The sequence below is a fragment of the Toxotes jaculatrix genome, chromosome 9 (genome assembly GCF_017976425.1).
Source record: "Toxotes jaculatrix isolate fToxJac2 chromosome 9, fToxJac2.pri, whole genome shotgun sequence".
NCBI lineage: Eukaryota > Metazoa > Chordata > Actinopteri > Toxotidae > Toxotes > Toxotes jaculatrix.
In genome coordinates this window covers 13,284,129-13,296,320 of record NC_054402.1, presented here as the reverse complement: position 1 = coordinate 13,296,320, position 12,192 = coordinate 13,284,129, and the positions used below count along the sequence as shown (strand labels likewise).

Sequence of the window (12,192 nt, the reverse complement as noted above, 5' to 3'; positions counted from 1 at the left end):
GCTGTATTGCGGGGGGGGGGGGGCAAAAAAGGTGAGCTCTTGAGACTGGGCTATGAAGTTACTACAGTGATTATTTTTTTGTGCTAAAACATGATGTCATAACATCAGTAACAGTGTGGTTTGTATTGTGCCTATTATTTATGCTTCTGAGTGAAACCGGGGTGATAACAGGTAAAAACTTTACTATTAATAATGGTTAATAATGGTGACATATGCTTCTGGGTTTCTTGTATCATACTTTTTTCAGTTTCGTGATTTACTATATTTTTCCCCTGCTCCAAAAGGCTCACTCGACAATAGTACCAACAGCGTCCATAAGGTGGCACACTAACATTTGTCTCATTGTGAAGGACATACATTGACCTAAATGACAGATGTTGTAGTGCAAATGCACACAAATGTACACATGCTCCAGTTGACTTAGACAAATTAAACTGAGGGAAATTGAATTTTTAGCATTCTTTTTTTCCCCCAGAATATTAGTTTAGTGGCTACAAATTATAAAGACTGCTACCTGTTGAATGTGTTCTGAATCTGTTGAAATGCCAACAGCAGTGAGTCTATTGTTCCGGTATTTTAATAGTTTATGATATAGAATAAACTAATTGAGAATGATCAAACTATTTGTCTGCAGAGACACTCCATATTGCTCTTTTATGCTCTTTTAACTCAGTATTTCTGTGTAGCCGTAGACACCTGTCTACGTTCGTTTTCAGTGAAACATCTGAATATTGTATAGTTTTGGGAAAAACAAAAAGACACGGTGTCATAATACAAAACTAGGTTTTAAGTGTGTTCCTTTCTACAGCTTGCAAATAAACCATTTTCCGTTACTTTGCAATCTGAATACATGCCTACATAGGTCTTTTACTTAATAGTAAAACTAATAACACCACTCTGTACTCCATTCATAATTTTCTTGAAGTAGAAGCACTTATTGGGAAGTATAAAGTAGCATAAAAAATACTCAGTAAAATACAAATACCTCAAAGGTACAGTACTAGTAAATGTTCAGAGTTACTTTAACCACTGCAGAGTGCAGAGTTTACAATCCAAACCTCTTCTTGCATGTGCAAAATTAGAAATGGCAACACTCTGCCCTCATGTAAAAAGGTAACAGTTCGTGGGCTTGTTAATATCATAATCTCTGGATTACGTGACTATTATCATAAATCAAAAAGAGAATTAGAGACATAAAACCACTACAGAGAGGTGCAAGACCAGCACAAAGAATAGCAAAATTATTCCAAAGGAAAAAAAATGGGAAATAGCCATAAAACAACTACACAGAGATAGACAGCAACCACAAACAACACAATTTGTAGTCATATGTCGCCTCTGTCAATTTCATCTCTTTGTTTTTACATGTCTATTTCAGGGGGCCTTTTGTCTCATTACTAATTCATTGTTATAGGCTATTCAGAGAGTAACATTAGTTTATATTAGAAGATTTGAGTTGTTTATTTGGTATTAATATATTACTGAGAATAAACAGTCTAATTATTAATAATGTACAATTTATTAATGGCAAGATCATGGTTTTAAAATTGAGTTTAAATGTATCCCCCTTCTTTAAACTGCGTCCGAATCTGTCCCCTAAACCTGCCCTGAACTAATTCAGCATTCAAAAGCTTCGTATTTAAATAAATCTCTGCAGTTCACGCCATGTAAGAGTTAATAGTATAAGAAAACAACCATAGTTTCCTTTTTTTCTGCTATCAAGGGCGTGCGCGCTCTCGTCAGACCGTGAACGCGAGCTTCGTGCGCGTTCCCGGTTGAAGGCGAATGCGGTAGGCGACGAGAAAACAAGCGGCAGCGGAGACGAGACACGGCTCACCTCCACATCACAAGACCTTATTTTGAAGCGGAAATTTCACGCCCTGTCGGGTCGTGTTACCGTTGGAGACGGCTGAGGATATTCACGGGCAGAAACAATAGGGTGAGTTCAAACAGTTTCCAGTCACAGAGCTTATCGTGGGTGAAGGAATCAGCCGTTAGGTGGGAAAATGACGATGTGGCTGTAACGTCTGCGCCTCCTTTCTGTGTCTCAAAATGGCGGATAGGCCGTTTGGACCGGAGCAGCAGGTACCGTGTCAGCGGAGTTTGTCCTCCAAATAACAGTCTTCTGTACTTACAAAAAACGAAGTCGGGCAACGTTAGCTAAGGCATAAGGTAACTGTCGCTAACTCCGCCTGAATGCACATTACGGGTCTTTATTAGAGCGAGGAGCTAACTTTCTGACTGAAGCTAACTTGGCTAACGTTAACTTTAGCTAACGATAACGTTAAGCTACCGGCTGTCAGCTCCACCAAAATCGTTATCGACGTTTGCACGTTAAGGAAAACATGCCAGTGTGTTAGGTGTGGCAAGACCAGGGTACATTACAGTTGCATTTGGGGTTCGTCCCAAGTTAGTAATAACCAGTAATTAGCATAGTGTGGAGCAGTGTTAGTGCAGACTCTATTCCTGTCAACCCTGTTTAAGAAACCACGACAACAAAATCAAATGTTGCTCACACGACGTTACGTTATCTCCGTTATCGGCGACTCGTTTAAAGATTTTACTGCCATCAACATATTGCTAATTTGGTCATCAATTGCTGTAGCTTCACATCACTGCTGCGTCCAGTGTTAGCATTTGAAAAGGGCGTAAAGTGAAAATCGTCACCTGATTTGCGCTGTCTGTTTGGTGTGCACATATCATTACAAATGAACATCGCATAACCTCTGCTGCAGTTTTCTGACATGACGTGTTCCCGAATATGTTTTGCTTTACTGTGTCTCGGCTGTCAAACTGGTGGATGCTTGTCTGAAGCTCCCAGCATCTCTGCTTCATGCGGTTAGTTGGCACGGTGTTAGAAAATCAGGGTGGAGCACATTGGTGGCGATGAGTTTGTATAAAATGCGTCTACCCGGTACTCGAGTGCTTTCTCTCTCTCTCATTGTGTGGATGTATGATTGAGTAAATCGGGTCAGGATTTAGTGGACCCGGGGCTTACATTGGGGTGAGTTCAAATCATCACTCTGGTGGTTCACAAGGTTGTCCACTTTATACGACAAACGTGTCTTCCTCGTAACTTTGGGCAATCTTGTCCCGGATATATCGGATATAAAGCACTTGTTACAGTCGGAGTCCTTGGCTGGTTTATTTTTACCCAGCCACGCCTGTAAGGACTGCCTTGCAGCTGATAAACTGGAATAATGGGATCTTGATGAAAATGTTTTTTAAAACTGTGTTTAGCTTCAAAAAAGAAACACTGACCGTGTGCTCGCCTATCAGGTAAGAGTTTTTGTGTTTTAGACTTAAAAGTTTTAGATTCTGAAAATATTTTGAAAAGGGATATGATCCCTATTTCTGCTCATAGCGATTTTGACAGCTATAATCTTAACAGGTCTTTTGGGCCTTTTATGAATCTAGTCATTCTAACCTAAACACAACTATCCCTTAAACAAAGAATAGAATTGGGTCTACTCAAATTGCACTAATGCTTGTTTGATTCCTAATATTACAGATGAGGATTATCAACCTGTGGTTGGTCAAAGTTGACAGACTCTTATATTTCCTCTGTTTAAGATGGTTTAGTGCATGGTTTACTCTTGTTTCAGTTTTGCTTTATGTCTTTGACATCAGCCTATATTTTGTTAGCCTCGATGTGTTATTTAACTAGAACTACATAATTCTCACATTTGTTATTAATGACAGCCCTGTTACATACTGATACACTAGTCTGAATTAATGATTTTTTTTTTGTGTGTGAAAGCCTTGGGGTTGCCTTTTCTTAATGAAAATACTTTACAGTTTGAATGCGCAATGTAATTAAGTTCTGTAGCACCATTTGACAACGTTCACGTCAGAAAAGCGAAAATGACAAACTGTTAGTGATGTTGAAACAGTTCAAAGTTCAAACTACTTTCATATTGTATGTAGTAGGCCAATGTTCTGTTTGACTATTTGTGAAAATGACCTAACATGAGAACAATAGTTCCCTGTTTTTTGTAAAATGCAGACATGCTTCATTTCTCTAGCAGTAACTGCAGGAGCCAGTGGATGCAGTCAGCTGCTTTTGCTTGAAAGCGTTCTTAGTTAGCACTGAGTTTTATCAGAGGTTGATTTGAATAAGTCCATCTCCACAGCCAGGCTCTATTCAGTGCTGTCAACATTGAAAACACAGCAACACCAGTTGTATATCACTGCAATAGAAAGCTTCAGCTGTTGCACATGTCGCTTTGCTGGGACTCGTTTCCACCTCATGAACAGGAGACTCAAGCATAGATCAGTCACAGATCTTGTAGGGCATTCGTCTTTAATGTTGTTGGGGTAGTTGTGTAAAAGTAAACACTGACAGTATTGTTGGAGGTGTTGCCTCAAAAGAGCAATGTGTGCAGTTTTGCAGTGGGGTGTCCTCTCTATTTTATGTCAACAGGTGATGAGAGAGAGAGAGGCTGTTTGTCTTTGTGACTGTGGTGGGCTGAAGGGCAGATACCCATATTACTCTCCTTCCCAGAGCTGACGGTCGCACAGAGGTCAGCCTTCCAGACAGCTTGCCCAGCAGCTAGCTGACTGGTTATTATTGACCTCCTGCCAACAGCAGCTGCTTGTCATCCTACAAATGATGGCTTTGACACACCGATAAAGACATTTTATAAATTTTGATTAAACATCTAGCAATGTTGGCGTGAAACTAACACTGTCAACAGTCTCAACAGGTTGTTGAATAGAATTTTAGCAACCAGTTATTGTATAGTGGTTGCCAAAGTAGTTGTTGGAGAATTGAAAGGTTAGGTTTGAACACATTTTATACTTGGCACCAACAACTGACAGACTCTGTATACACATTCAGTCTAAATTTAGAGCTAATAATTTACATTACCAACTTGTTGGCATGAAGTGAATGCCCTGGAGAGATTCAAATCATGTTGAATTTAACAAGCATCTTGTGGCTGCCAAGTGGATTTTGCTTGGGTTGTACTATTAATTCAAACATGTATGAATGAAGGGGGCTAACTGGTATGGATTGTGTTGTTCCCACCTGCCTGTGCGTGTTGTTATGAGCATGTTATTAATTTGTTGTTTCTGTGAGCTTCCTGCCTGCTCAGTCTCTTGTTCCTCTGTTGCTTCATCACTAGATGTGGGTTCTGATCTACTGATCTGACATCTTTCATCAAGTAATTCCACTGTTGCAGGGAATCTGTGGGTCTTGAAAAGTCATATAAAATATGTGGGCCGTAAATTATTTATTTTTTATTCAGATTCAGAGAACTTTATTCACTTTACGTCCCAAGTACGTAGATTTTGTTGCACCGGCTCGGAAAATCACAGAAGTTAAAGGCAAAGAAAAACTAGAACAAACTAAGAATAATGAATGAAAAATAAATTACTATAAAATAAAATAAAATACAAAAGTGCAGCTGTGCAGCTAATCCATCCATTTATTGGCTGCTGCTGATCCAGATATTATTAGGAAATATGTTTATATATTGATGAACATGGTATAAATGTCAGTATGTTCATGGACTTGGTTGCTAATTTTAGGTTGTCATTTATATCTGTCTTACTTGGGCTGGTATGACTGAGAAACAGTTATTCAATTTCATACTATGTAGTCTTAAAAACATCTTAAAACTCTTAAATTCCACTTGAACCCCGCTAAAACCCTCTGTAAGGATGATGGTGTGGCAGTTTGATTGGCATTGAGTTTTTTTTTCCCCATCTGGTGTCTATAAAGCTTGAAATGTAGTTTTTGTGTCATACAGATTGAATCCTTACATCTGTGGAGTGCATGCTGCTGCTGCTTTGCTGTGATAATAGAATATCCTTTATTAGCCACAGGAGAAAAATGTGATGTTACGAGCTGTGTAATTTAATAAGGTTAACTGATTGTTACCAACATAACTGACACAGTCACCTTGCGGATAGTAAGGACTGTAGATGGCAATCTGAGTCAGATGTTCCCTCAGTTTCATCATCAGCTAGTGATAAAGCTCTCTGAAGAACAACCATTCACAGAAACTGAAGATGATTTACAGAATATTCAGGCTTTCAGTCCCGTTGGTCAGAGAATGTTTCTATTGCAAATTGTTCCAGTTCAGGTTCATTGTAGTCTTTTTCAAGCATGTTGACAATTTCTGTTTAACAGGCTTCTACGCAGGTTAATTACAGAGCTGCATCACCTTAACTACTTCATTGCTTGGAATAATAAATCATCCATGTTAATCCAGCTGATGTGCAGGTGGCATGTAAATTACTGTGCGTGACGTTGTCTCCTGATAGACATGCCACAAAATTATCTGAATCTCAATAGTGTTGGTGCCACCACTGAAACCAGAGTTAATTTTCTATCTAAAAAATCTCAATGCCTTTTGTAGTACAATAAATGTGTGCTTAAATAACTAAATGTGTACTACAGCTATGCAGTGTTGAGATCAGATGATGGCCTTGTTTGAGTTATGATATTGGTGTTGGCCAAGTTTAGGGCTGAGGAGTTGAAACAGACATCTTTCATTGTGACTCAAAGTCGAGTTTAAGTCTTCACTGTGGGAAGTCTTACAAAGTTTTGCACCCTCTTCAATAATATGTCTCTCCATTGCGTTGACCTCAAATGTTTGCGTGCTAATTGTGCTCAGCTGGAGTCGAGCTTTGCCAAGATGCAGAGTCCACTTTCTTGTCACCTCACAGTGACTGCACGTTATAACCTGTGCCCACATGTGGCTTTGCCCTTTGCTATTATTTATGCATCTTTTAGCAATTTAGATTTTTCTGTGTGCCATAGGCTCGTTAAGTTTGTCAGAATGGCTCCATGTTGTTTGTAAAAGGGCAGTGAAGTATGGTTATAATGCAACTTTCCCAGGACACTCTCCTGAAAGTTAAGTCACCAAAAGAAAATGAAGGCTCACCAGATTCCAGCTGTTTGAGATACTTGCTTTTGAAAGAGGCCGATGACATAATGACGCTAGCAGAAAACTCTGAGCTGTGAATCAGAGGTGACAGTGAAGTGATAGTTGTCAGCATTGTCAACATTTCTGTGACGGTATGTTTTGTGATGAGCCGCTGGGACAGTTTCACACTGTTCAGTTAGACTTTACTTTGGGCTTTGGTATTTTATTCTTGTCCTCCTGCACTGCATTCCTCAGGGGTGTGTTCCTTTGTTCAGACATGGAAGTGTTGATTATTAAAAAATGTTGTACAAGTACCTCGTCTTTCATATTTGGCAGGTGGCGAAGTGCAAAGTTGTAATATTATACTTTCTGATATGTTAAATTTCGATCCGATGCCTAATTGGTCAGCTTCAGTGTTGTTACATGTACACTGACTTCTAAATGAGTTCTTGAGAGATTATCTCTAAGTGTTCTTGTAGTTAACAGTTTTTGTGTAACATCCTCTTTGAAAGATTTGCTGACACATCACTGATGCTTTCCAACATTGTTTTCCTTTTTTAGTTAAATAGTTTGATTTGAATGTTTTTGTCTGAAATCTGTCGGTGCATTCTTGAATGGACAGTGACACAGTATGTTTTCCATTATTCATTAAAAATGGCATTATTACAAAAGATAACCTGTTAGGACTGGCATCTCTCAAAACAGCGCCATTACTGCAGTGAGCCCTTTACTGTACAGTTCGCTGCTACACAAAGACAAGAGAATCAATGGGAGGAAGACATCCAACCATCATTAATCGTCAGCAGGCAGATTTATAGATGCACCATGGCTGCAGCCCATTCTCCCCTCCATCAAGGAAGGACCACATTTTGTGCTGAGGCAATTAGCCTGATTATGTGATTGTGCAAACATTTTGCTCAATACTGAAGCCACAAATGAGATTTGTGAAGAGGGGAGTCTTAACACATTAATGGATACTCACAGCGATGACAGCTGCCAGTAGCACCAAGGGAAGTATCGGTGTATAGTAGATGACCTAATTTCACACATGATAGTGGTTGTTCAGGTTGATGTAGAAGGCCCGCACGTTTTTAATGAATATTTTGTATGTGGAGTTTTAGAAAGAGCCATTTTTAGCTTCAGTGCCTTCGTCTCATTGTGTTGTTGCACTGCTGTGACCCTTAACCATGGCCGAATTGTTGGTCAGCATCCAGAAACCTTCAGTGCGTTGTAATCCACACACAGTCAGAGGTAAGCAGACATTTGGACGGCTGTCAGGTGGTGACATCAGGGTCCAGAGGTTAGTGGTTGGCTGCATAAGGTTCCTTTCTGTTGAACAGTTTTTCCGCAATGTCGAAGTGTCAAATATGCAAATAAATAAGCAAACACCACAGTTTTACTTTATACATTTATCAGGATGGGCTCTGTGCCATGTAGGTAAATTTTACATCTGCAGGCTTCATGTTTTAGGTGTGTGTATGTACCACTGTAGGTCCCTAAGTTGCTTTGCTCTTTTTGTACAAACAACAGCAGGAGTGAAAAGGAGTAATTTTCCCTTGTGGTAATGTCACTCCTGCATCATCAGCTGAAATGAGGAATGGGTTAATTTTCCTTCATTCCAGCCTCCTGGGGTCTTTCCAATGCTCATGCCATTCTCCAGATGCATCACTGTTTCCTTCGGTGGACACTCTCACATGCAGCAAATCTCATTCCTAACACACATTGTCTCCTGTACGTGTCTGTAGGCATCTGTGCCATGTTGTAGTTTTGTCGGTTTGTTGCAGGTCTCTAGAAGGACATAAATTGGCTTTGTTTGTACCTTTGTTTACTGGTCTGGCAGAGATTTAGACAGACTGGTCCCATTAGAGTAAGAAGCTTATTGTAGCTCACAGTTAGTATTCTAGTGGGTACCTGTTTTGGTAAAGTGCTTTTCAAGACTATGGTGCAGTATAAAAATAGACCTCGTCACATCATTGTTGGCTGTGTTGCACATTTATTGTTCCTTACATCAGAACTCCACTTCTAATAATAAATTCATTTTCACATTAACACTGAAAAATGTTTTGCTGACACAAACGGTCATAATGATTTCATTGTCCCATCAGCCCAGCCAGCCAGCTCTTGAGGAGGTGTCATGATAAGGTGAAAGGGTCGGGGGAATTTGACAAGAGCACAGCCGTTACTCGAGCCCGCTTGGCTGTGTCCTGTTTTTCTTTTCTTTTGGCAACCTGGGAGGAGAAGTGCGTTGCTCGGAGAATGTGGGTCAACTCTTGTGTGTGCACTGAGGGGAATTTGCTGCAAGTGCAGACCAGTGCTCTCAGACCAGACTGGTGACACGACAGACGGATTATGAGAGTAGATAGCAGGAGCCGAAAAGGCAAATGAAGGAATGCTGTATGGAAAGGAGGTGGTTTATATGAATGTTTATATGATGTCTGAAATATTGGTTTATGGTGTTTTTTTTATTTGCTGGATAGTGGGTGCTGTTGAATCCTCACTGTGGGATTCTCTTTTTGGTAGAAAATACAGTGTACGTATTGTTTCTTGCTTCTGTTATTTTTCCATTGTTGACAGATTCTTCAGCCATTCTGTCAGTGTATAAACTGGTGCAGACATTGATGCAGCACTGCTCTGGCCTATAAACATTTTCATCCCCACCCACTCTTCATGTTATCTGTCATGCATACCTAATGTTGACTTTCCCTCTTTCTCCTTATCAGATGCAGTGTAGACTTGGTTGGTGACTGGTCTGCAGGCTCTCCACTTCTCTTGTCCCTGGAGTCAGCCAGTAGGCTGGGGGGGTAGATTCCTGCATTCCCCTCTTCTCAGTCTGAGTCTTTGTCTGGACAAAACCAACTGCCTGCCATTGGAGTACACGGCTTGCCTTCGCCTGTGTTGCCTGGATCAGCACAGCTCATCTCCTGACTGAGGAGAGCGCAGCAGCTGCACAAGATTCACCTTCTACCAACTGATCCCTCCCGGCCCCGCCCACACCTCCCAGTCACCATGGTGCTGTCACAACGGCAACGAGATGAACTGTAAGTTGCCAACACACCTTTCACAACATATGGCTCAGATATGAATATATCAGAAGCAAGATTTATGGATTAAGACACTGTTGTCACAGTGGTGTTTATATCATGTGATGAGAAATGTTCAGATTCACCTTATCTTTAATATACTCACCCTGACACTGGCTCAGCTGCCAAGCGTAACCGCGTGTACAGCTTTGAAGGAATGGACATGATTAGGTGCTTTTCTCAAAAGGACAATATGTATTTTAGTTTAAAACAAGATTATCAACATAATGCTGCGAGAAATAACAGTTGTGATATTATGTCAAAGAGGTGTTTGTGTTGTGTTGTTGCTGAGAGAGGATGGCTGCAACACAGGCTTATACCCGACTCAAATTTACTACTTGTTCATGCTCTCATGTTGGACTGAGGACAGACTGGATGCTACAATGACTCACTGTCGCCTCTTGAGGTACAAAGTGGTTTTGACAGTTGGCCAGTTCGTACACATTACCCCTTTTAAAGGCACAGTGTTTTTCAAAGGGAGAAAGAGAAGTATTCATTGTAAGCCATCAGGTTTCCACTCTTATTCTTCTAAACATCTGTTTGTGGACCTTTTTGCTGACACATTGTTGGCAGGCCTTGTTGTTCTAACTCATCTAAATGAATATGAGGGCCAAATGAGCAGAGCTGCTGTTTTGTTGAACTGAATCAGATGTTCCTCAAAGCTGCCCAATGACATGAGTGCCAATTATATTATCAAAGAGGCTGATGAATGGCTTAATGTGGGCTGGCTCCACACAACTCTATTTTTATACCTGAACCCAAGCAAACCATTTATATTTTATTATTGTTTTCAAAGCCTAAAAAGCAACGCCCCAGTAATAATTGTCCTTTTTACAACAGTAGAAAATCTGTTTGCTTCGAGGCAGGGATGTGTATTGACTCAGTCAATTGATTTTAAACTGGCAAATTTGGTCATTTCCTCTCCTTGTTACCTCTTAAGAAGACTCAATGGCTGATTGAAGATTTCTGAGCTCCCCTGAGGTCTTGCAGCCCAAATGTATTGATCCTCACCCTACACTACCTACCCATGAAAATGTTTAGTATTCACAATTTGCCCTTTTGTGACCTTAGGAGAAGCTTAGAGTGCCACCAAAGTGTGTGCCCAAGATGTTTGAAATCTGCCCACAGAATCCTCTGGCATAGACATAGTAGTGGTACACAGACAAAGAGATATCCGCACATGTGCTGTGTGGTGTATATATTGAGCAAGTGGGAAAACGAGAGAGACTGTGATAATCGGGGGGAACTGTAATTTGGCCCTGCTGAGTCTGTGGGATTGGTAATTAACCCCTGAGGCGAGGGATAAAAAGTTAAGGCATCTCAATGTGAGCTACAAGGTCATGAGAGGGAGATGAGATGATCTTGTTGAGCTTTTCCCTTCCACTTCAGAAGCATGTTGAAACTGCATATTTTAAAAAGTATATGATGGAGATATTTGCCTCTGACTTGCAATGAGATGACTACCCTGGAGATTGTCGTTTTTGTCCCTATCTTGCACTGTCTGAGAAATGCATCAGCGCTCACATGACGACGCTCTTAACATTCCTAACAATGTTTCTGTGTTTTTAGATTAGCACTGTGGGAGGGGTCTGTTGGTATGGAGAGGTCTATTGGAATGCAAATTTTTCATGCTATTTGTTGTGCAGAGGAAGCTGCCAGGACCCCCCGTATACCCCTCTTTTCTCTGCCTTTGCACACGTCCCTGGCCCCATAGCTTACAGGAAACTGGTGTGGGACCCCTTGAGTCACATTCAAGCATCTTTCATTCCACCCATTGGAGACGTCGCTTGGCTCAGTTTGTCCTCTCATTGAGTTTATTGGTTAGAACATGTCTCTAAGATCGTATTTCCTAACTGGCAGCCTCATTTTAGGAAGCCTCCTTGGAAACCCAGCGGCCAAAGTCAAATCAGGCCGTGTAACAGAGAGGGTAATGGGAACAGGGACCTGTTTACTGTCAGCCATCCACTCTAATTTTTCACTGGGCCGCCTCCTTTCTTTGTCACAGCATTGTTTACCATCATTCAGCAAACAAATATTTTGTTCCCTTTGCAGTCATGCCTTCTCTTTTCCTCTTCCACATTTTAAGCTGCAACTGTCAGAAGAAGTCAAATAGCTTCAGAGAAACTGTCCAATCTGCACTAACTTCAGAGGTGTAAGAAGTAATTAGATCTTTTACTTGAGTAAAAGAACTAATACAGAAGTATTGCCAGATAAATGTATTAAAATATTAAAAGTAA

General features: G+C 40.6%; 1 protein-coding gene across 2 annotated transcripts in view; it reads left to right on the top strand.

Annotated features, from left to right (window-relative positions):
* Window positions 1–1,785: 1,785 nt before the first annotated feature.
* The window catches only part of LOC121187053 (lissencephaly-1 homolog), a 33,098-nt gene continuing 22,691 nt past the window's right edge, over window positions 1,786–12,192 (top strand). Inside the window, exons 1-2 of one of the 2 annotated variants that reach the window (XM_041046127.1) lie at window positions 1,786–1,939; window positions 9,596–9,913. In XM_041046127.1, coding sequence (XP_040902061.1) covers window positions 9,882–9,913 — 32 coding nt within the window. In that variant the 5' untranslated portion in view covers window positions 1,786–1,939; window positions 9,596–9,881. Of the gene's footprint in view, window positions 1,940–8,586; window positions 8,607–9,595; window positions 9,914–12,192 lie in introns of those variants that run through there. The other variant, XM_041046128.1, reaches the window with a different exon arrangement.